The 22,764-nt window shown below is 32.8% G+C and overlaps 2 protein-coding genes and 1 long non-coding RNA gene across 4 annotated transcripts; 1 reads left to right on the top strand and 2 right to left on the bottom strand.

Annotated features, from left to right (window-relative positions):
- Nucleotides 1–10,461: 10,461 nt before the first annotated feature.
- LOC115699514 (transcription factor MYB124) lies at nt 10,462–15,948 on the top strand. Of its 2 annotated transcripts, none has more exons than XM_030626971.2 (12): nt 10,462–11,603; nt 11,806–11,852; nt 11,961–12,017; nt 12,143–12,215; nt 12,513–12,568; nt 12,669–12,848; nt 12,946–13,136; nt 13,335–13,483; nt 13,967–14,109; nt 14,204–14,421; nt 14,512–14,660; nt 15,145–15,948. In XM_030626971.2, exons 1-12 carry the CDS (start codon nt 11,523–11,525, stop codon nt 15,250–15,252), a joined length of 1,452 nt encoding a protein of 483 aa, XP_030482831.2. In that variant the 5' UTR covers nt 10,462–11,522; the 3' UTR covers nt 15,253–15,948. The 2 variants fall into 2 exon arrangements, with proteins under 2 accessions (XP_030482831.2, XP_030482832.2); XM_030626972.2 differs by having other exon boundaries at nt 13,338–13,483.
- Nucleotides 13,608–14,346, bottom strand: LOC133030134 (uncharacterized). The gene is made up of 2 exons (XR_009684001.1): nt 14,209–14,346; nt 13,608–14,103 (listed from the first exon to the last, which is right to left on the bottom strand). It is a non-coding gene; the product is annotated as an uncharacterized LOC133030134 (long non-coding RNA).
- A 1,263-nt stretch (nt 15,949–17,211) lies between the features above and the next one.
- LOC115700786 (UDP-galactose/UDP-glucose transporter 3) lies at nt 17,212–19,974 on the bottom strand. The gene is made up of 7 exons (XM_030628430.2): nt 19,660–19,974; nt 19,433–19,530; nt 19,198–19,328; nt 18,775–18,805; nt 18,323–18,426; nt 18,006–18,127; nt 17,212–17,848 (listed from the first exon to the last, which is right to left on the bottom strand). Exons 1-7 carry the CDS (start codon nt 19,761–19,763, stop codon nt 17,440–17,442), a joined length of 999 nt encoding a protein of 332 aa, XP_030484290.1. The 5' UTR covers nt 19,764–19,974; the 3' UTR covers nt 17,212–17,439.
- Nucleotides 19,975–22,764: the final 2,790 nt, after the last annotated feature.

The raw sequence follows: 22,764 nt of genomic DNA on the forward strand, positions 1-22,764 counted from the left end.
CCATAATTCCATGGCCAGCCACTTTAATAGGGATTATCATCTGATATTTTTATTATTTTAATGTCAAATAATTCAAACCTAACCCTATGTGGAATGCTATAAATAGATAGTGAAGGCTTCAGGAAATATACAACTTCACATCTTGTTTCCTTCAGAGAAAAACCTGAGCCTTCTCTCTCTAAACCTAGCCGCCACCTTCACTCTCTTCTTCTCTCTTGTAAATTTCGAACCTCTTAGTGATAGAGTAGTGTCCACACACAGCAAGTGATACCTCAGTCATAGTGAGGAAGATCGTGAAGAAAGACATTCAACAAGAAGGAGATTCAACACAAAAGAAAGGAGAGAAAGAGATCCAGGTTCAGATCTTGATAATACTCTGCGACAGAAAGGATACAAGGGTTAGAGATCTGAACGGAAGGAGACATTTTATTCCGCTGCACCCAATGTAAGGTTTCTCATACTTTATATGTGTTTAATTTATAATCGTTTTAGAAGTTCATATTTAGGGTGTTAATCAACATACTTGTGAGTAGATCTAAGATCCTGGTAAAATAATTTCCAACAAAATCAGCATCAAAGAAGGAGAGAAAGAGATCCAGATTCAGATCTTGATTATGCTCTGGTACAGAAAGGAATCAAGGGCTAGAGATCTGAATGGAAGGAGTCATTATATTTCGCTGCACCCAATGTAAGGTTTTCTTAAACTCTTATGTGTTTATTTTCATTGTTTTAGAATTCATATTAGGATGTTAATAAAACATACTTGGTAGTAAATCTAGATCCTGGTAAAATATTTCCAACATACACCTGGGATGGTATTTACTCTTGGGGTGGAGCAATTGTTTGAAGAAGTGTCAGGAAAACCGCAACATCAAACTCTACCATGGAGGCCAAATACATAGCTACCGCTGAGGATGCTAAGGAACTGGTTTGGCTAAGAAAGTTCTTCACAGAACTTGGTGTTGTTCCTGGAATAGAAAAACTATTGGTTTTACTTTGTGACAACACTGGTGCTATAGCCAACAATAAAGAGCGTCAGAGTCACAAGAGAAGCAAACACATTGAGAGAAAATACCACATCATTAGAGAATATGTGGCAAGAGGGGATGTACTAGTGGAAAAAGTTGATACTGAAGACAACTTAGTTGATCCAATAACAAAAATTTTGACAGTCACTACATTTGAAAAGAATAGAATGAATCTAGGATTGATTAAAATGTACTGATTGTTTTATGTTAGTGCAAGTGGGAGTTTGTTAGGTCTTGTGCCCTAAATAAAACTCTATTTCAATGTAATCTTGAATATTCATTTATCAATAAAGAAACAAATTTATTTCATTACTTGTATAATGTTTTATTTAGTTCATGTGATCATTTGTTTGATTTATAAATTCATCCAAATCCTTATCACATTGATGTTCTTGTTTATTGTGATGTCAATACAGTGGAAAATAATCAAGATTATGTGATTAAATGAATTTCTATGATTTATCAGTATACAGGATTTAATTAGTAGAATAATCTACAATGTAGTTTACTTGCACCTTAGATAAGTGCTATGTCCTTTCCAGGGTATTAGTTAAAGTAAGATTGGGTTGGATGTATGGAGTATGCATCAGAAGGGACCAATATTGAACTTGAATAACATATAATACTGTAGTATCTATCTAATTCAATATCACCTAGTTGATCTTAGATCAAATGATCTCAATTCTGAGATGGTTAGGTTCTAGTTCAGTTGTATTGTAACACCCTAACTAACATAGGCGTATTACGTGATTTTTAAACATGCTGTGCAGCTCGTTGCTAATCAACGAGGTTTATGGAAAACGTGATTAATTAAAATTTTTGCTTTTTAATTAAACTTATAAAATAATATTACAAAAGACTCGGGATCCCGATTACAAAATCATTTACAAAAGAGTTAACTGTTTATACAAAATAATTGTCGCCTAGCGACTAGTTACAAAATCAGCCTCGCTATCCCGATGATCGTATGCTCCAGGCCTAACCGCCCCGACATGTACAACCTTCATAAGCTCGCTCACGGTCCATCAGCTTTAGCCTTGCCTTTACCTACACATAAACGTAGAACTGTGAGTCGACAGACTCAGTAAGAAAAGCATAATAATATTCATACATAAACCCGGTCATGATCAGACGCCCATACCCCTGATCATAACCCTAACTGTCGTGTCCAACATGATACTGAGTCCCGCTACTGCCGTGTCCAACACGATACTGAGCCACTACTGCCGTGTCCAACACGGTACTGAGTTCTGAACGTTCATAGGGACGGTACTATTGACACGTAACAGTCTGATCGGTCGAACCGGTCATACTCCGCCGTCGGTCATACTCCACTCGTACCGACGTGTTACTATATCCACCTGATCGGTCGAACCGGTCATACTCCGCCGCTGGTCATACTCCACTGTACCGATGGGATACGTCAATAGTACGGAACCACCAACCAAGTGTCACTGACGGCCGAACCGGCCATACTCCGCCGTCGGTCATACTCCAAATTTCGTACCGACGTGACAGGGTTGGATGGTTCGAAGCCAACATACATAACTAATGTAATCTAACAGGCTTCCTACCTGCACGCTAAACATGTAATCTACATATGCATACTGTTATACTAATCTTACCTCGGATTCCGAATTCGTGTGTGCCACAACTCGACCGGAACTTTAATCGCGCGGATTACATGTGCTCCTAAACCATAAAAATCACAACACTATAAGTGACATGCTAAATCACTTCCCGGAAACTTAAACTAGGAACTAAAAGTTTCCCTATCGATAAAAAGCATGGCAATACCCCCTAAAACATAAAATCGAGGAAATCTAGGGTTTCTGAAAATTCCCCAACCCAGAGACCGGCTTCGCAACCGAATTCCGGTTCGGGAATTATCGACCCTCATCCGGAATTCCGGTTGCACAACCGGAATTCCGGTTCCTCGTAGGAATTTTTCAAAAATTCATAACTCGATCAATTTTAACCCAAATCACACAAGATCTTCTAGACCTGTTCTATATGACCCAAATAACCATTCAAAGGCAACAAAACCACCCAGAACTCACAGAATCACAAAACACCATTAAAGACCAAGCTTTGAGTTCCAAAACTCAAACTTGGTTAGAATCCACTAACATGCAATCAAACTAGATCAAACCTACATAATCATGCATAACTAAGCCTCTGAAAATGAAAACAACCAACTACAGCAAGTAATTACAGATTCCACATATATCTTCAAAATCAAAGCTTTTGAACAAAATCTCATAAACTTGAACCAAGTAACTAGCATGCATGAAACCTACTTAATTCCATTCAATTCAAACATAGAAAATCATAGAAAACAACCCTAAACTACAGCAGCAACAAACTCAAAATCATCATGCATTTACTCATCTTTATTTCAACAAAATTCAACAATTTTTAAAGAAACAATGAAGAGGAGCTAACCTAGCTTGAAGAATGCTTAGATTTGGAAGAGAAATTGCTTGAAAATCAAAGCAAGAACCCAGCTCCTTGCACCCACACACTCAGCCGAGAGAGAGAGGAAAAGAGAGAGAGTGTTTTGAATTTTCTAACTTTGTGATTTTTTTGTAAAATGAAAATGAATAACATGCAACAACTTACTCTTTGTTTCAGCCAACATTTAATATCAATTAACACTTATTTTTCAATTAATAACTCATTAGAAGACAAAATACTAATGGGGCAAAAAGACCATTTTTCCCCTCCACACTAAAACCACATAAAACACACTAAAGGGTATTTTTGGGAAATTCTAAATTCCCGGCCATTCCTGTCATTCCCAATGTCTAATAAACCGTCTCAAACTACTAACATACTAAGTTGTGATTTCTACTGAGCCAAACACCGAGTTCCAAAATACCGGGCACCGGAAATGCAAAATATGAAAACTACTGAATGACATAGCAATGCATTTCTGAATTCAATAATAACAGTATAATAAATTATTTAAATAGCTATAAATAATTTTCATAATTAATCATAATTAACTGCTAATTTCCAAATTAAACTAAGCGGGCTTTACATGTATTATTTATGTTCTTCAATTTTTTCCTTAAAGTCGACCAATGGATCTTCTCGTGACATACAGATTAAGGACATGGTAGTTCAATTGAGTGGGAATACTAATCATAGATACGGAATCTATGGCTTCCATCTGGACATAGAAGTAAAATAATGATTTCCTTCGAGCTTGGCTTAATAGAGATAAATGGTTGAGTACTCATTTCAGTAATTATATTAGTTTACTGAAATATCATTTATAGGTAGCTAAGTGTTTTAAGGATAAAATACATTGAAGGGTGTAACGATAAATTTGTCCATACTCGATGTAGATCATCTATAGAGGATCATTGATTATTAGGATTATAACAATAGATAATTCATAGCGTATCTATATCGTTGAACATGTAGAACGTTCTGTATAATTAAGAGTGCAATTCTAAATCTATAGTGGTGCAAGGAGGAATTAATAAGTTAGAAATTTACTTGGTAAATTCTAGAGCTACTTATTGGAAGCTTGATTATATAGGCATATGGTCCCTACACTAGTTGAGACAATACTGCTTGTAAGACTCTAGTTAATTAATTTTAATTAATCAATTATAATTTTAAAATTAAACTATGTCTTATTTATGAATCTTTATTAAGCAATGGCTTAATTATGAATAAAAGAGGTTTTAGGGTTATTTGTGAATTAAGAGACTTTGTGGAGTCTAATTAATAAATAATATAAATGATAATTTTATTTGATAATTATCAAATAAATATTTTTGACATTTATAGGATTAAAATTAAAAAATATGACTTTGTAAAATAAAAGATAAATAGTTAAAAAAATAGTAAAATTATAACTACTGGGGCCCATCTATATGGCCGACCACTTAATGCTAATTTTACTATTATTTTATCATTTTTTATTCCATATAATTTAAATCCTAACCCTAGGTGAAATAGTATAAAAGGAATAGGATGGTCTCATTCTCATCAAACTTTTATAACCTAGTTTACATTCTGTCAGACAACTAGAGTTTTTTTAGACCTTCTTCCTTGTTCTATTTCAAAATCTCCTTGATTGTTCTTCAACAATGTCAAGTCTATAGTGAATGAGTGCATGCCCACGCATAGCAAGTCTAATACTCAATCACAGTTTGTAAGACTGTGAAGAATCCAACAACCTGAAGGAGAATCATGCTCAGATCTTTATAATACTCTGCGACAAAAAGGAACAAGGATTAGAGATCTGAGTGGGAGGAGACATATATTCTGCTGAAGTTTATATGTGTTCAAATTCTATTGTTTTATAAATTCATATTTAGGATGTTAATAAACATACTTGTTAGTAAATCTAGATCCTAGTAAAATATATTCTAACAATTTATAGATTAGGGATATGGATCTCAAAGTCAGTGGCTGCAAATGCTACGTTGTTAAGTTAGTTACGACTTAACAAACTTAACAAACTCCTCATAATAATATATCCACATCACCATAAGAAGAAGTGCTTCTAGATAAGACGGTACACTTCCTAGAAGACGGACCAAAGCGTACGTTAAAAGGACTTTCAGATAGGAAAGGCAACAACTAGAGTCGACTATCAGGGACTCCCTTCCAGGAAGAAACAACTAGCCATCTGGAACTCCTTTCTGAAGGAAGACTAATTTTCTTAAAGACTTCCAGGTGGACATGATAGGCATCCGGGAACCCCCTTTCGGATGGTATCTGTCATTTCACGAGACTTCTTCCGGATGGACAAGTTAGACTTCCGGGAACTCTCTTCCAGATGTCATCTAACTTTCAAAAACGAGAACAACTTTAGGAGACCTTATCATTTAGAGGAACTATACCATATTTTTCTATGTAAATTAGAAATTAAAAAATATATATAATTAAAACTAAATTTTAAATAGACATACATAAAATAAAAAGTAAAAAAGTTATAGGTTTGGAATTTTGTTAGTTGAACTTATAGTTAATAATATTCAAAAAATATATTAATTATGGTGTAGTTTTTAAGAATTAATTTAAGTTATTTGGATTAAATCAAGCTATAAATTATTATCTTTATTGATATGGTATAATATTTAATTCTTATTGTAATAGCCGTATATACATACATATAATTCATCTCCAGCTCTCTCTATACATAGATTACAAATGATCAAATTATATCACGATACAATACTACCAATATAGTTCAAATAATATGTATGACCATATATATATATAGGGAGTCCTGTCATTAAGAAAATTGGGCAAATAGTTTAAAGTAAATCAAGCCTTCCGTAACTTTCCAACATGCATCTCTCTATATATTATCTACAATATTATTAAGGTTTTTTATAAATATTTTTGTACTTTTAATTATGTAACCGCGTAAAGAATATCATTTGTCAAACACTACTATACTATTACACGCTTAAAACTAGCAATTTTCTTTCACAATACAGTAAAGTTAAATTAGTGGTGATCAGCTAGCAAGATATATATAGGGTTCAAGATCAGACAAGAATTAACATCATAGACTAGGTAGAGCATTCTTATTTGGTGTCCAAGATCATAGTTACGATTCTATAATTGGTTAATAATTTTTTATATTATTTATTAAATTAAAAAAATATAAAATTTAATATTAAAATACACATATAATTCTATGTCAGGTCTTATGTTACTTCACATTAAGTTGCGTCATAACATTTTTCTCACAGATTATGTATTCAAGACTAACGTTTCACTTTTATTTATTCAAATACCTCAACTCAAATTTGAATATGACAAAATTAAGGAATAATGGGTGCTGTGTGTGGAAGAGAAAGGAATATTATTGTTTAACTCTTCTTTTTTTTTTTTTAAATACTATTTTAGACTCTATATTTTGTAAAAATTATTAATTGGATCTTCTATTTTATTAAATAACAAAATAGACCTTTTAATTTCTAAAATTTTACAAATAGGACCACTGAACTGATTTTTTATCAAAATAAAATTTAATAATAATTTGATCTAGAGATGTTATGTCAAAACTGGATATATTTTTTGTATCTGTTCATGTTAAAATTTGTCTTAAGGTTGGTTATATTAAAAAATAATTTTTAAAAAAAATTAAACTCATGGTCCTATTTTTACTATTTTGAAAAATATAGGGTCCATTTTATCATTTAACAAAACAGGTAGTCCAATTAGTAGTTTTTACAAAACACATGATCCAAAATAGTATTTACCATTTTTTCCCCTCTTTTGAAATATATAGGGTAAATTCTATTTTTGGACCTTGTATTTTGCAAAAGTTACAGATTGGACCCTCTATTTTATTAAATGACAAAATAGACCCTATATTTTTTAAAATAGTACAAATAAGACCCTGAGTTTAATTTTTGATAATTTTTTTAATATAATTAACTTGAAGACAATTCCTAACACCAACAGATGTAGGAAATTTAACTAGTTTTGTCATAAGACCTCTAGGTCAGATAATTATTAAGTTTTATTTTCACAAAAAAAAAATCAGTTCATGGTCCTAGCTATTTGTAAATTTTTAAAAAATTAAAGGTCTATTTTGTTATTTAAAAAAATAAAAGGTCCAATCTATAATTTTTGTAAAATATAAAGTCTAAAATAATATTTACCCAAATTTATATATTTCTTTTCTCTCTCTAATTTTTTTTTTTCAAAATGGGTTATTCAAAAATATAGAAAAAATAAAAAGAAAAGAGGAAAAAAAAAGAAAAAAGAAAACTAGCTTGCTTTTGCAAGAGGGCCGAGAATTGTAGGAAAATAGCTTTTGCATAGGGTTCCACAGGTCGGTCTTTTTTTGGGTGTCATTGCCCTTTGATGGCTGATTGTGGGACAAATATATCACCGACCCCTTGTAGTGATTTCTCACTATTACCACATTATTTATACATACATATATATAAATTTCCTTTTCATATATTTCTACATGCATAATCAGTACTATTTATATACACTTTATTTATTTATTACTAATATCTTTTTGAGATATTACTTCCTATTGGTTCTTCGAAAAGAACATTTTTTTTATACAATTTACATGCACGTCGCTTTCTATTTTTCTTTTCTTTTCACGGTGTTATAACTATTTTTATATATATGTATATTTATGGTGGCAATATTAAATAATTTAATAGCTAGGTTTGGATTATTACATGGTGTTTGAGCTTTGTTATCAACATATATGAATTAACATAAATATGCCTGGTTTTTGGCGGGAGACTTCGCTGTCAAAGAAAAAGACCCCAGAAGAGATGCTTATTTGTAGTTTTTCGCCAATTGGAGGGCTCCACAAATTGATTATATGAAAAGCTAACTAAGACAAGATAGCTAGTAATAGTATTATTTATGTTCACGTGGCAAAATATAGTATTGTCCACGTGTTAACCATAACTGCATGGTCATGGTAGGTAAATTCCGTTTAGTTAATTAAGCCCTAATTAAGTGAAAGTTTAATCAATAATACTCAATAATATATAAATTAATAGCATAAAGAACTCTTAAATTGCATGGTGCTGGTTATAGTTTGTTAAAATACCCTATGAAACAGTAGTTGATGATCACACTAGTACACTACTACTGAAATTGCTTCTTTAACTAATGGTAATGTAATGGAGCTTGACACGATCAACTTTTATTTTTATTTTTTTATTAAACATACTTTATAGATTAAATTTTAAAATTTCATTAGCAGCCGGCTATTTTAGGCCCACAAAAGTTTTAATTTCAAATAATTAGAATATTCAAAATCAGGCTTTCGTTTGGATTTATCACACGGTAGGTTTAGGTCACTTCGAGGAAAGAATTGTGGGGTATTCATTTTTCTGTTTATTTATTTTTTTAATAACATATAGTTCATTTTTCTATATCTATTATTTCACTATTTTTGGACAAAACCAATATGAATTATTCGAAAGTTTTCATTTTTGTCGTTGTATATATGGAGAGTATATATAAAGGAGTATTTGGATGGAGACCTTTTTTTCCATATATATTTCTTAATTTTTTTTTATTTTTTTTTTCTAATTTATAGTTTTAGTTATATTTATATTATTTATGATATATATATCCCTTCTCTTGTGTTGTCTATCCCTAATATATGACATGTGTTCTGTTATCCAACATATTAAGCTATAAGGTTGACTTTGTATACAATGATCAATTTTGAATTGTAGCATATTTTTCTTTGGTACTTCAGTTTATTTTGGGGTATTTTTTCAAAAGGATTGGCCACAGCCACACCAACACTTTTTTCTTCCTCGCTATATAGCTGCAATAAGAAGTAAGCCAAATTAAGTAATATGCTTACCAAACTTTACCAATTAACGTTTATGACTACTAATCCTCTTCCTCTTACGGTATATCTAAATATATATATATATATATCTAAATATGTACATTAGCAGTTTAATCAATTCATATTTTGTGAAGGGTTGGGTAAGAGTAAGACAAGATTTTTAAAATAAAATATTAATGATCTTTGTAATGTATATTAATTAATCTAACCTTGATAATAGTAGGAAAGAAGATGAATATTATTAACAACATTATAAATTAATAAAGATGGGATGGGACCAACGTTGTGTTCAAAAATCCAACTACTTTAAAAGAGAAAAATATAAATTATGAGAGAGAATAGTAACATTTCAAAAAAAAATGAATGAAGCTTTCTATATTGAACAAATCACATGACCCTGAGCTAACAAATAACACCATCCACATGAAAAAAAAAAGAAAAATCAATTTTGAAAAACAATCGTTGCCTCCAGAAATATCATCAAATTACACACTCTGCCCAAACATTCACATGTGTCGCGTTATGACACAGTCAAATGCCATTGGATATAACTAACTCTGGTCAATATTCCCAATCGGATCTCAATAACTTTCCACTAATCACAACAGAACGTTGAAAACACGCGCCTGTATGCACGTGGAAGAACCGACATATTGTTCTATTTTATACATCTTTTATTATTCCGGTAATATATATATAGATATATATTTTTTTTTTAAAAAAAAAAAATAAGTTGCTGAACTCAAATTGCATGAATTATTATAGAGATTGAATATGGGAAAATAATATGTGAAGGGTGTTAGGTCACGAAGATGGTCATGTTCCCTTTAATCCCCCAACTTCCTCATTATTCAAAAATTTGAACCCACAAACCAAACCCATCATCCATTCCATTCTAATTCCACACAACATACAATACAATACAAGATTATATATTATATTTTATATATATATATATGAATATACATTATATAATAATAATATTAATATTTTGAGTGCAATGTGGGCTTAGTCTACACTGCACATTGATCCAATTAATGTTATTGTCATGGAATTCAGCGTTATTTTCAAACTTCCCTTCATACCCGCGCACTAAAGCGAGAATCCGTTGATAGAAATTATTTCTTTTTATTTTTCCTTTCTATTATTAATTATTCCTTCTTTTGAGCATATATATTATAATATTTATATAGTATAATATTCAATCTAGAGAGAGAAAGAGAGAGGGTTTCAAACTAGTTTTCAACAGTAGCAGCAGTAGTAGTCTTCTTCATCTCATCTGTAGAGACTAGAGAGGGAGAGTAAAATGACAGACTATCATTGCTTATTACTATCATGGTTTTTACATTAGAAACACTCCTTTCTACATTTCTGGGGTCACTCCCACTTCCCACTCCCAAACTTTCATACTACTACTACTACTCTACTACTCCTGCTCTCTACTACTACTAATCCAATCTCACCCTATCCTTTTTCATTCCTTTTAGATTTTGTAATTGTACGTACATATACATTGTTTTTGAATTAAGTGATGAGAGTTGCCCAATACCCAATATTGTGTATGTGTCACAAAGTCTTCTTAGTATTCCATTTATAGCTCTTATTGCCCAGTTTTTTTTTTATCCTTTTCTTTTAATATATTTTTACCCTTTATTCCCATTTCGGTGGTGATTCTCTTGTTCTTGTTGGATTTAGTGTTTTGAGCTTTGAATTGGGGGAATGGGTATTAAGTAGTGCAAGAAAGGAAAAAAAAAATCAAAGGGGTGACCGAAAAGTTAGAATCCGAGGCAGTGTCCGATATCGTATTAGAGTGTATAGCCAATGCTTTCCTTCTTTTCTTTCAAACCCAACAACAGTATCAGTAAAGGTTAAGGTAAAAGGATAATTTTTCATTTTTTTTTTAATAAAAGTTATATTTTAGTAATAAATAAAAAAGTTCAGGAAAGAGAGGGAAGTGTGCCTTTTGAAGAAGGTGGGGGAAGTGAAGCTTGGTTAAATATATAGAGAGGTATTACTTACTAAGTTACCATTGTGATTTGGGGCTGCAAATAAAAAATAAGTAAACATGAAAAAAGTTGGGCTTTAGTATGCTTTTTGGATTGGATAAAGGGAAGGAGCGTCCAAGAAAGGAAGAAGAGAGCGTGTGAAGATTTAAGTAAATAAAAACAATGCAGAACACAAGGAAGAAGACTTCTGGTAATGAAGATTCTAAGAAGAAGGAGCGCCACATTGTAACGTGGACTCAAGAGGTCCCTTTCTTATTATTTTGCTTAATACTTAAAAATACTCTGTTTCATTCCCATTCTATTATTATCATTATTGTTCTTATGTCTATATCTTGTTTTTATCTTTCTTTATCTTGATTGCTTGGTGGGTTCTTGTTATTTTCTACTCTTCTTCTTCTTCTTCTTCTATAGTTGGTTTTCTGAGTTGGGGTCGTTTGAGTTTCAGGAGGATGATATACTGCGGCAGCAAATTAATATCCACGGAACAGAGAAGTATGAGTTTCTTTCACTCACTTTTTTTCTAGGTTGTGCTGGGCATGAATCGATTCTCTCTGGGAATTGATATGTATATTTATCTTTTTATTATTTGTGTTTCTGCAGTTGGGCAATCATTGCTTCAAAGTTCAAGGATAAAACGACTAGACAGTGCAGAAGAAGGTAATTAGTAATGATAATAATGGTGTTGTCGGGTTGGTTTTCTCTTGTGATTATTGGTTCGTTTCTATTTATTCTGGTTATTGTTTATTGATTTTGTTTTTTGTTTTTAAAAAATGTTGCTGTAGATGGTACACATATTTGAATTCCGACTTCAAGAAAGGGGGATGGTCACCGGAAGAAGACTTGCTCTTGTGCGAGGTAATTGATATTGATAACATCTATAATATTCAGATATTGTTAATTTGTTAGCTTGGTGAACACTAAACACGATCTACTGCACCTAATGTATTAATGGAAAGTAAAATATATATTTGATTTGAGTATTTGACATTTATTTTATATAATCAATTTTCATTTAGACCAAAACTAAGATAAAGTAGTTGATTGTTTAGTTTTTAATGTCGGCAAAAAGTTAAACAGGAAATACCAATTACATATTTACCAATGATTTAACCATTATTGGTTAAAATCTAATTTGTTAAAGGCTATCTACAGGCTCAGAAGATATTTGGTAATAGATGGACAGAAATAGCAAAGGTTGTCTCAGGCAGGTATAGAAGCTTTGTCATCTCTTTATCTCTCACTGATGTGATTTTAAACAATTTTTCATGATCATATTATTAAATGTCCTATCTTCTACTGCCTATGCAGAACGGACAATGCTGTGAAAAACAGATTCTCCACCTTGTGCAAGAAGAGAGCAAAATATGAAGCTTTAGCAAAGGAGAACACTACTTCATACATGAACTCAAATAACAAAAGGGTTATATTCAGAAATGGACTTAGCACAGACGGAACTTCAGAAACCTCAGTATCAACAAAAAGGATAAGGTAGAATGAAAATACATCTTAGAACACAATGTTGTTACTTGTAAGTTAGTTAGAACAAGCTCATTCTTTTTTTTTTTTTGTCTATAATGGAAAACAGGAGGAGCCACATATCTGATCCTTCAGAAAACTGCAACTTCGAAAGCAGATTGCATAAACAGTGCAGAGCAACAACTACGAACCAGCAGCAGCTTAGAGCGCCCTTTGCAGTCTTAGTTCAGAATTCCCACAACATTAACATCATGCCATCTCAACATCATGACAATATCACTAAGGATGTTGTTGCTGATGGTAAGTCCTAACCTTATTTTCTGTAGAGAACCTGAGAAGCAGTGTGTAAAAAGTTTTGAGATAATTACACAATCCATAATTAGCCTACCCTACAAATTTTCAATTTTAGAATTTGATGAGAGATTGTATCTATCTGCTATTATTCCTTTTAAACCTCAGGGTTTTCTAATGATGATGCTTTCATTTCTTTTCCATTAGCAGCACAAATTAACAAGTACAAAGGATCATTTCTCAGAAAGGATGACCCAAAGATTAATGCTTTGATGCAACAAGCAGAGCTGCTTAGCTCACTGGCATTAAAAGTTAACACAGAGAACACAGAGCAGAGTCTTGAGAATGCTTGGAAGGTAAGAACATTGTTTCAGTCTCAAACACTACCGCCATTATGTTAGTTTGAAAAATTAAAAATAGCCTCCTTGGCTAGCCCTACAATATTACCAGGAAACTATAGCATTGTATGGATGTGCCTAAGAACTCAAACATTAGAGCTTTTAGGAGTAAACCACATGTCTAACAGTCATAGCTGGATGTAAGTAACAATCTAATAAGCCAGTAATATGAATAATAAACTTCACATGGCTCACTCACAAATTAGAGCTTTTTTACTGAATCTTAGCCAAGCAAATTCAGCTCCTCCATTAATATGGGCCCATTATGAAAGAGAATCTAATAACTCTGGTGTAATGTTGTCGTGTCAACTTTTTGGATCGCTTGCATTCCTCCACACAATGCATATCATGCCCAAGAAAGTTTGGGGTAGCTCTCTTAGTTCTTACACTTCTAAGTCTGCAACTCTTCCAATATTCATGAAATACTATATCTATACGCAGGTCCTCCAAGATTTCCTGAACCAAAGCAAAGAAAGTGACATCCTCAGATATAAACTCAGTGATTTTGATTTTCAACTTGAAGATTTTAAGGATCTGTTAGACGACTTGAAGAGTAGCAATGAAGGAAGTCGACCATCCTGGAGGTAAAAAAAATGGTTGTCAACTATACATTATCGTTATTATATGAGAATATTTATGTCATTACATAAGTTCTAATGAATGGACATTGCATTGCAGGCAACCTGATTTGTATGATGAGTCTCCTGATAGCTCTGAATACAGTACAGGATCAACTACCATGTCCCAAACAGCTGTTGATAAAACAGATCATAGTCAAGCCGAAACAGGTGCTCCACATCAGGATGTTGGATGTAGTTCACAGTCGATCCATGTTGAAGAAAGTTGTGTTGGTGAATGTGACAATGAGATGATTTGTGGTGGAACCACAGAACAAGGTAAAGAAACCTTCTACTTGCATCAAGGCCATTGTCCTATTGCTGCAATATTATACTGAGATTTTCTGACAGTTAATATAATATTTTCAGCTGAGATAATCCCAACTTGCAATGAAGGAAAAAATGATGGCCAAGTTGTTTCTGCATTGTCAAATACAGAGTTTGGTTCTCCTATTCATGTCACTCCAATGTTCAGATCCTTGACAGCAGGAATTCCCAGCCCAAAATTTTCAGAAAGTGTAAGTTGTCCTTGGAACTTGACTGTTTGATATAGATAGAGAAGTATTCATGTGGGTGAGTCAGCAAAGTAACATAAAAAAAAAAAAAAACAAAAAAAAAACCCAAAGTAATCATACAGGGTATTTCAGCAAAATAACAAAACAAGAAAGAAAGTACTCATATAGGGCATTAGCATCAGCAGCATATGTAGTGGGTAATAGTAATTGTCCGGATTATGCAATGACAGTATTAAAGTTAACAAAATTTAACTGTGAGGTACAAATATAAATGAGCTTTGATAGCCGTTAATCATTTAAATAAAACCTTTAAGATTAAAAAAGTTTGGTAAGTGCTAATATTAATTAGTCTAAACTTATAAAACTTACATCTATTGATACAGAAACTTTTTGTTTTGTTTGTAAAAATTCTTTATAAAAAAATAACCTTAGAATGTGTATCTCAAATTTGATTAGAGACTAACAGTATTCTCGTGAAATGTTTCAGGAGAGGAACTTCTTGCTTAAAACTCTTGGAGTGGAGTCCCCGTGCCCAGGCACTAATCCTTCACAACCACCACCACCCTGCAAAAGAGCCCTCCTCCATAGCCTATAACTAAACTCTTCTGATTCAGCTCACTACCACAATTCTACTTCTCTTAAGACCCATTGTCGGGTCACCATCTTTGTTTGAATCCCTTCCTGATTGCAGCAGCAAATTAAGCCCGAAATTTTACAAGAGGCGTGTTTGAATCTGCATAGTGGAACCACTATAGATCTAGAATGTTATGGTACATTCTAGCATACTACTAGGAACACATCTAACACGGTGTTGTGTGTGTTCTTTTCTTCTTCTTCTCTACTGAGTTTCTACCCCAGAGACCAGCCTCACGACCCAGTCTTACTACTTAGTACTACTCACATAAAATCTGTGTGTTTGGTGTGTCATTCTTTTGTTTGTTTGTCTTATCTTGGAATATGTCATTCCAGGGTGCTCCCATTTTTGGCCTTGATTTGTCACTTGTACAGAAACCTCCTATTTAGTCTATAGTAAATCAGAGTGTAAGTATACATCGGCATCACGCCAAATCCCAGCTAGAATATATATATATCACGAGGACGAAAATAGAAAGAAAAAAAAAGTTCAACAAGGATAACCAGTTGAAGCTGATTACTATATATTTTTTCCCCTTAGTTTTTGGGTGTGCAGAGGGTATAGAAGAAGTTTTTCTTATTATTTTTTTTTCCTGATTTCTGATGTACTAGCACATAATATGATTTGAGTGGAATGTGATTTTTGTTTTGGTGTGCACATATACTCTCTAGTTAAAATTATATATATAAATGTGTGTGTGTGTGTGTGTCTGGTCTAGAAGGAAAAGAATGTCAGAATTCAATATCCAGAAGCACAGAAAAGAAGAAGCAACACTGCGCAAGAGGAAAACTTTCACGTGGATAAAGTAAGAGAAGTGAAAACATAATTGTTGGGATAGTAGTTAGGAAGCCATTGTTGAGCATCGTTTTGTTTCAAAAAGCAGTATAAGATATACAAGTCAAGCAATTCATCAAACAAAGCAAAGTAAGTGAAACTCAGATTTATTTTTTTAAAAAAAAGCATAGTAAGTGAAACAGAAAGGAAAGCATTGAACTTACAGAGGTGAGGAGGGTGTGGGAAAGCTTCCATTCTGGTGTTGTACTCAAGGACTTTGACAGAGTTAGTTTCGTGATATTGATGATGAGGTGACTGGTGAGGATGGTGTTGTGGTAAAGAAGGGAACTGTGTTATTTAGAAGAAAAATCCAATGATGGTGGTGGATGGATGGAGTACAAGTGTAATTATGACAAAATCAAAAGCAATTGGTTAAAAGAGGGAGGGAATTCTCTACAAAATAAAGTGCTCTCATTTGCTATTAAACTTTCTCGTGGGAAGGTAAGAGTAGAGTTTTACTATTTTGACCTCTGGTTCCCACCTCCTCCTCTATTTTTTTATTATGTCCTCCTCAATACCTTATTTTAGTTGACCCTACAACACTAAAAAGAATAATTATTTTTAACAACTTTGCCTCATATAGCAGAATATGAAAAATACCAGAACAAACAATCAGAGAAATTAACATGATAACCCACCAAGGAAAGAATGTCTTATTCATTAATAAAAGAGAGTCAAGATTACTGATTTTGATGTTTGAACCCAAGTCAACCATTAAACAGAGGAAAGCTACAATGGATGCTAGTAAGCAAGCAAATTTGTGTCCTAAATTAACAATGGTCAAGAATAAGTTACATACTCTAAAGCTTACTACAATTAGACCAATGTTTAAATATAAAGGTTTTCCTATAAGAGAATAGAAAAAGAAGACATAAAATTAAGATGTTTATTCCCCTACGAAGATACAATAGCAGACATAGCAAATTCAGAATCTTATGGCTAAAAAGAAAAATGGTTTTAATGCATCATAAATTGAACAAGTTGCTGCTACCTGATTATGCCCATATAAGGTTAAGATGCTTTTTTTTTCATTTATAAATATATATATATATATATATATATATACATATATATATCACACAGAAATAGTCAAATTGCATATTCATTTGGTTCCTTATAAAATAAAAGTACAAATAATCTACTTAATATATTTCTCAACAGTAAAGGATGTATTCAGTTACATTTACTAATATCCCCGACCGAGTAATAACTAAGCTTGGAGCCACTTAACCTTATGGCTACATTGATGCTACAACAAATTTATAAGAAGAAAAAAAACAAGATAATAACTTCAAAATTGTTGAAGGTGCCTCTTCACATGGGCTTTCTCTTCTTTTGCACTCTCTGCAATTTTCTCCATTTGAGGTAGATCTGATATGACAAGCCAGAAAAGACCATCGCCACACAGCCCCATTGCTTGCTTGATAGGGGATTACCACTGAGCAGGGACGACACCACAATGCTGACAAACTTGCGGGTGGTGGTGATGGTGGTATTAGCAAGAGAACCGAATCTGCTAATGGTTAAGAAGATAAAATTTTGGCCAACTGCACCACATAGACAATATAGAAAAATGTCCCACGCTGCTTCCGGGTGCTGCTTGCAGAACTGGACTGCCTCGAATCCAATAGCTTGAGGCCATCCAAACATGTATACGAGGTTGTATATGGTACCCCATAAGTTCATTCCCAACATTATGTCCCAGGCACTTGTCTTTGGGTACCTGAAAATAGATATATTGTAAGTTGTTTCTAAATCATTTGATACTAAGGTTAGAGATTTTGAAAGTCTTCACAGAGAATGCAAATGAAACAAAAAGGTGAAGCAGCCAATACTGCATCTTCAACTGATTACACAGATAAGGAAGGTTCATAACACACCTTGCATTTATTGAATCCTGAGTAGCATTTGTAAATCCATCAAAAGCAAGGTTGAGGAAACATAGTCCATATCCAAGAGGAGCATTTGGATGAGCCAACTTGCTAATAGTCTTTGAGCTAGTCTGATACCAACCCACGCTATAAAATTAGCATAATTGCATATCTACAGACCTATTTGGCCGTTCTTATAATTCTAATAACATAAAACTGATGACATGTAGACCAGTTTGACCATTTTGAAACCACTAGAAATAAAACAACAGAGAAAACATGAATACTACTGCTTCATTCTCATTCTAAGCTGAAATAATGCTAACCTTCAAAAGTGCAAATACAGATACCCCTCCGGCAACAAGAAGAGTGCAAAGGTACTCAGGAAAAGTGTACCTAATACCATAGACTAGAGTACCCATCAACATCACTGCAAGGATAACTTATAGGGTCAATAATTATGTTCTTAACTTCTTTTTAGGTATGTGAATTCATAACAAATGATCCACCATACCCAAAAATGACAGACTAAAATCGTATATTATAATTTTTCTCATGCTTAACAAGTTTATAGCCTCATAATTTTCTGGACAATACGCTAAAAGAAATTTGGTGACCATAAGTTACATAATTCATCATTTTCACAAATAGATGGCATTTTGCGTTTTTTCATTCAATAAAAGACAAACGAAGCAAAGGAAACCAAGAAAGCACGCGTATGAAAGTAAACAGACTCAGTTGTAACTTAACAGTATAAGAACTGCAAACATTGACCCACCTGGAATCATTTTAGAAGACTTGGCCAAGACCTGAACAATGAAAATAACAACATTAATGTTAAAATCCACTAAATTATCATTCACATACTACAAAATATCAGTAGAAAGTTTAAAGTATTGCATGTCAACATTTATGTAATTTGTTTTCAAGAATGAAATTAATTGTAAATAAGTACAGGAGCCGTTGCTTAGCAAAATCTCCATGAACCAATAAGCATTCACAAGGAAAAAAGAAACGAATATGTAATGTCCAAGGTAGCCAATATAATAAAAACGTATTAGTGTGAGTGCAGTGTCAAGCAACAATTCTAAATTACATCTCATACAGCAAATTCTTTCCACATAAGGCTAAAAGATCACTAAGTTGAACAATCCCATTCTATTAACTCAGTCCCAAGGAGAAAAAGGTATAAGAAATGTACCTGGGCAGGGTAACTAATATACTTAAGGGCTTCAATTCCCATGGCGGGTCCAATGGTATTCGTAATACCAGCACTCCAGAATGTCCACCATGGCGCACCACCTCTGCTGCCACTAGACCAAAGCTTGATCACTGTTTAACCGAACACACACGAGATACAGTCAACCCCAAACCATCCCTATTGATTCCCCCCCTCAAAAAAAAATATAAACCTATAGATATGGTTAACAACTCACTTATATAAGACCAGATTAAACAAACTACATTCTGAGCCAAATTCAGGAACGAAAGGTGCTCAAACCTCTTCCCATCTGGACCAAATCGCTTAGTCGACCTACACAAAAGTCATTAAAATTATTAAAATTGCGTAACCCAAAATGCAGGAACAGTAGAGATTCGCAGATCATGGAGCAAAATGTAGTAAGATCTCGGTCCTTAGCAACGAAAGAGAGTAATAACTTACAGAGTTTCTTGTAAAACACCTTGGTAGATATAGGCAGACCATATTCCGGTGACGCAGAAGGCTAAAACTAAGATACGGCGGAGTCCGGAGCCATGAGCTTCCATTTCCGCCTTACCAAAATCAAATAATGCGAAAAAGATTGGAGGAGGAGGCAGAGAGATAGAGATTTGCAAAAATGGAGATCCGAAAGCCAAGTGGAGATTTCTTTTCGTTTTTGTTATTAACTGAAAAAGAGGCGGGTGTAGGTAGCGCCAACCGACGTGGGGTTATACACGTGGAAGCTTCCTATTGGTTTGATTACTTATCTTTCTCTTCTCATTGGCTGATTAAACGCGGACTCTTCTAGTCTTCTCTTCTTTCCCACAACGTTTCCACTTTCCGAACCATTCCATTTCTTTTTTACATGTTATTTTTTTAAAAAAAAAAAAAACGTTTCTACATATTTCAGTGAGTTTCGGTAACTTAATACATGTTTGGCATCATAACTAAAAAATTATTTTTTATTTTTAAAAACAAAAAATTATTTTAAAAACAATTTGACTTGTTTGGCCTTATTTTTTAAAAACAGTTTTCAGAAAACAAAGTTACAAAAAACAAGAATTTTAAAAACAACAAAATGTTGTTTTCTGTTTTAAAAACCAATTCATTTTTGGTCAATATTATTTTTAAAAATCACTAGCCAAACGTGACTTGTGTTTAAAAATTTCAAAAACTATTTTTTGTTCTCATTTCTAAAAACAATTTTTTAAAACAAAAAACAGAAAACAATACCAAACATGTTCCACTAATATAAAATTAAAAATAATATAAAAAAGAGAAAATTGTCGGGAAAGTCTATGTTTCGATGGACTATTTAGTTTTTTTTAATAATAATAATAATAATAATAATAATAATAATAATAATAATAATAATAATAATGTGTATTATAGATATTTAGTATCATTTATAATTTTTTAAAAAATTTTAAATAATTTACAGTACAAAAAATAAAGTTTAAATATTTTGTTACATACGCGTCTGTTTTTTCTTATAGGCCAAATGAACAAGGACGGAGGCACAATCAAGCCAAGAGTAGACTTGCCTTCCCCCGGCCCCCCCGCCCCCACCAACCCCAACCCCAACCCCAACCCCAACCCCAACCCAACTTCACGCTTGTACAACAAAAATGAAGGCTATTCAACAAAAGGACGACCAAGGCTTTAAAGGACGAGGTACAAAAGTTATGGCTGAACAAGTTCATCATAGAGGCGTTTTACCCCGTATAAATGTCCAACTTTGTTATAGTCCCCAAGCCAAACAGGAAATGGAAAGTGTCCATAATTTTTTTTTTTTTTTTTTTTTTTTTTTTTGAACAAAGGGAAGATTTTATTCAAAAACAGAACAAAACAAAACAAGCTGGACGAAACCAAGAGCAACACAGCCGAAAGGCCACAGCCAGCAACAAGCAGCAGCTGCAACCTACCACTTCCTTACAACATTAAGTAAATACCTTGTCATTTTGCCCTCTTTGAAATGGCCTAAGCATAAATGTGCATAAATTTTACCAATCTAAAAAAAAACATGTCCAAAAGACGATTTCACACTCCCTAGGATCAATCGATTGGTGGATGCCACTGTTGTGCACATAATTTTGTCCTTTATGGATACTTGTTTAGGATACAATAAAATAAACATGCAACCCCTTCACCAAGAACATACCAGCTTCCAAACTGATGTAGGATTGTACTGCTACAAAATCATGTCCTTTAGACTCATAAATGTTAGTGCACCATATCAAAGACTTGTAAATCATATGGTCCAAGCCTCAAATTGGTAAAAATATAAGGAGATTTATGTTGATGATATGCTTGTGAAGTCCGTAAAGTTAGGGGGAACATTGGCGATCTAAGGGAGCTTCGATGTTTTGATGTGGTATACGATGAAACTAAACCTTCTCAAATGTTCATTTACGGTTAATTCTAGAAAATTTCTTGGCTTCATTATTTTAATTTTGAAAACAATGACCAAAATCATTGAAAACTGAATAATGTCATATAGGTTAAATGACTAAATACATCCCAAATAACAAGTTGTTAATCCATCCGAAGAGCATACACAACTAATCCATGGGCAGCCACAATGGCTAACCGAAGTACATAAATTATGGACACTCCAGGAAAACTTGATAATAAACTTGTTACAATGTCTAACAATGATCCTAGATTACTGGAAAAAAAAAACAAAAGTAGACACAATTGCTAAGGGGTAAAAATTCCTATCCAAGGTCATTAAGGCCCCGTTTGGGGTAGCTTTTAAAAAAGTTAAAAGTGCTTTTTGAGAAAGTTATTGCTTAAAAAGTGTTTGGCAAAATAAAAAAAAAAAATAACTTTTTTAAAAATTTAAGTTAAAATTATAGCTTTTAGCTAAAGTTGGCTCACACCAACTTTTAGATTTTAGCTTTTAAGGGAAGCTGAAATTTGAGTTTAATGAATTTTTCATTTGACCCAATTTCTCTCATCTAATTTTAAAATTCTCCATTTACCAATTAATTTTAGGGCTTCTTACATTCTTTCAATCTCATCCTTATTCAGAAAAAAAAAATCATTCTCTAATCAAAAACTACTCAACAGTTATCTTATTATTATTATTATTATTATTAGTAGTAGTAGTAGTAGTAGTAGTAGTAGTAGTAGTAGTATTATTAGTAGTAAAAGTCTAATTTATTGTTTTATTATATAAATATTTAAAAGAATTAAATATTATAAGAAAAAAATTACCGAAATTTATAATATAATAAATAATATTTATAAATATATTAATATGTATAAAATTATTTAAATAAATTAGATAACAAATGTCATACCTATTTTAGTAATTATATATTTAACAGCTATTTAAACATTTAGCTTACCAAACACTTATATATAACTTTTTCAACTCATAGCTGTTTTAAAATTATATTTACCAAACACTCAGTAGTTTTTTCTTACAGCACAACTACAACTGCTTTTTCTCACAGCACAGCTACAACTGCCTTTTCCCACGGCACAGCTGTGCCAAACTGGCCCTAAAATTGCTAGAAAATATGCTTGAAATGCTAGGAAATAGGAATCTCCATCTTCCAC

The sequence above is a fragment of the Cannabis sativa genome, chromosome 8 (genome assembly GCF_029168945.1).
Source record: "Cannabis sativa cultivar Pink pepper isolate KNU-18-1 chromosome 8, ASM2916894v1, whole genome shotgun sequence".
NCBI classification, from domain to species: domain Eukaryota; kingdom Viridiplantae; phylum Streptophyta; class Magnoliopsida; order Rosales; family Cannabaceae; genus Cannabis; species Cannabis sativa.